Genomic DNA, 1678 nt, shown 5'->3' with positions numbered 1-1678 from the left:
ATGTAATGGGAAAAGGAGGCTGTAGTTAAATAATTTCTCTTCTTCACCAATCAGATTAAATGACAGAATAATAAAGAAAATGTAACCATCTCAGTGGCTGGTTTAAAATGAGGAATCCTCTCCTTACAGATGCCGTAAGTGGTGTACACACCAGGCTTTGCATTGACCTGGACCAAGTGTGGGACATGGAAATAGACAGAACCCACACATAGCCAGTGGGCCTACAATGTTTGATTTTAATTCTACTGGGTTCATCAATCCCAGTACATTCATTCTTCTTGGTATCCCTGGGCTAGAGGCCTTGCACATCTGGATCTCCATCCCATTCTGCTCCATTTATGTTATTGCTGTTTTGGGAAATGTGAGCATCCTCTTCATTATCAAGACAGATTCCTCTCTCCATGAACCCATGTTCTATTTCCTCTCCATGCTGGCCATCACTGACCTTGTTCTTTCAACATCAACTATACCTAAGATGCTTGGACTTTTTTGGTTTAGTGACCAGGAGATCAACTTCCATGCCTGCCTCACTCAGATGTTCTTCATTCATGCTTTCTCTGGAGTAGAGTCAGGGCTTCTGGTGGCCATGGCAATGGACAGATATGTGGCTATCTGTAACCCACTGAGACATTCATCTATACTCACCAACCCTGTGGTGGCCCAGGTAGGCATGGTGGCATTTCTAAGGGGATTAGTACTCATGATTCCTCATCCCTTCCTGGTGAGGAAGTGGCCATACTGTCAGACCAATGTTGTCCCACACACTTACTGTGAGCACATGGCTGTAGTGAAATTGGCTTGTGCTGATATCTCCATCAACAGCCTCTACAGCTTGGCTGTCATCATCCTGATTGTGGGCACAGATGTAACATGCATCTCTCTATCCTACATCCAGATTCTCCGAGCAGTCTTCAGTCTGTCCTCCAAAGATGCACGCTTAAAAACCCTTAGCACCTGTGGCTCCCATGTCTGTGTTATCCTTACTTTCTATATCCCTGCCCTTTTCTCTTTCCTCACCCATCGATTCAGTCAGCAGATCCCCCACCATACTCATATTCTCTTGGCCAACATGTATCTGCTGGTGCCCCCCATGCTTAACCCCATCATCTATGGGGTCAGGACCAAACAGATCCGGGACCGGGTTGTGCTACTATTCAAAATTAAGACCACCTGAGAAACTTGAACCGGAAATTGACTAATACTTTGACGGCTATACTTACTGTTAACCTGTGCATATAAACTATTGATAAATCAACAAATATTTGTTAGATACCTACTGTGAAATAGGCATGATTTTTATTGTAATTTGTAGTTATAAATAAAAAGGATGAAACAACTTCTATTCTGAAGGAGTTTATATTCTAATGTGGTATTCAACAGGCAATACAACATAAAGTAAAAAAAAAAAACATAAATATGCACAAAGTACTTTGGGAAGGACATCACTGTCAATTGGGGACCATAAGAGATTTCTGGCAGCAGATGGTAGTGAACTGATCTTAAAGGAAGAGTAGAACATTAACTTGATCTATACATGTGGAACACTCAATGCAAAGGCACCAAGATGGGAGATGAAGCAAAGAAATAAAGTAGTGAGTATCCAAAGGGATGGAGTAAGTCAGGACACTCAAGGTTCCCCCCGAAAAGGGGGAAATACACCAGATAGAGGCTCATGAAA

The 1678-nt window shown here is 42.4% G+C and overlaps 1 protein-coding gene across 1 annotated transcript; it reads left to right on the top strand.

Annotated features, from left to right (window-relative positions):
* The first annotated feature begins 226 nt into the window (after window positions 1-226).
* On the top strand, window positions 227-1174 carry LOC110195187 (olfactory receptor 52E2-like). The gene has a single exon (XM_020967816.1). The coding sequence runs from the start codon at window positions 227-229 to the stop codon at window positions 1172-1174; it is 948 nt and encodes a 315-aa protein (XP_020823475.1).
* Window positions 1175-1678: the final 504 nt, after the last annotated feature.

Source organism: Phascolarctos cinereus, unplaced genomic scaffold, assembly GCF_003287225.1.
Source record: "Phascolarctos cinereus isolate Bilbo 61053 unplaced genomic scaffold, phaCin_HiC Scaffold_726;HRSCAF=1367, whole genome shotgun sequence".
In the NCBI taxonomy this organism is placed as follows: Eukaryota; Metazoa; Chordata; class Mammalia; order Diprotodontia; family Phascolarctidae; genus Phascolarctos; species Phascolarctos cinereus.
Note: the sequence above shows the minus strand (reverse complement) of the source record. Positions and strands in the feature narration are given on the sequence as shown.

What these genes read in the sequence shown, in the direction of transcription:
- LOC110195187 (XM_020967816.1), top strand. Translation starts at nt 227, where the DNA reads ATGTTTGATTTTAATTCTACTGGGTTCATCAATCCCAGTACATTCATT.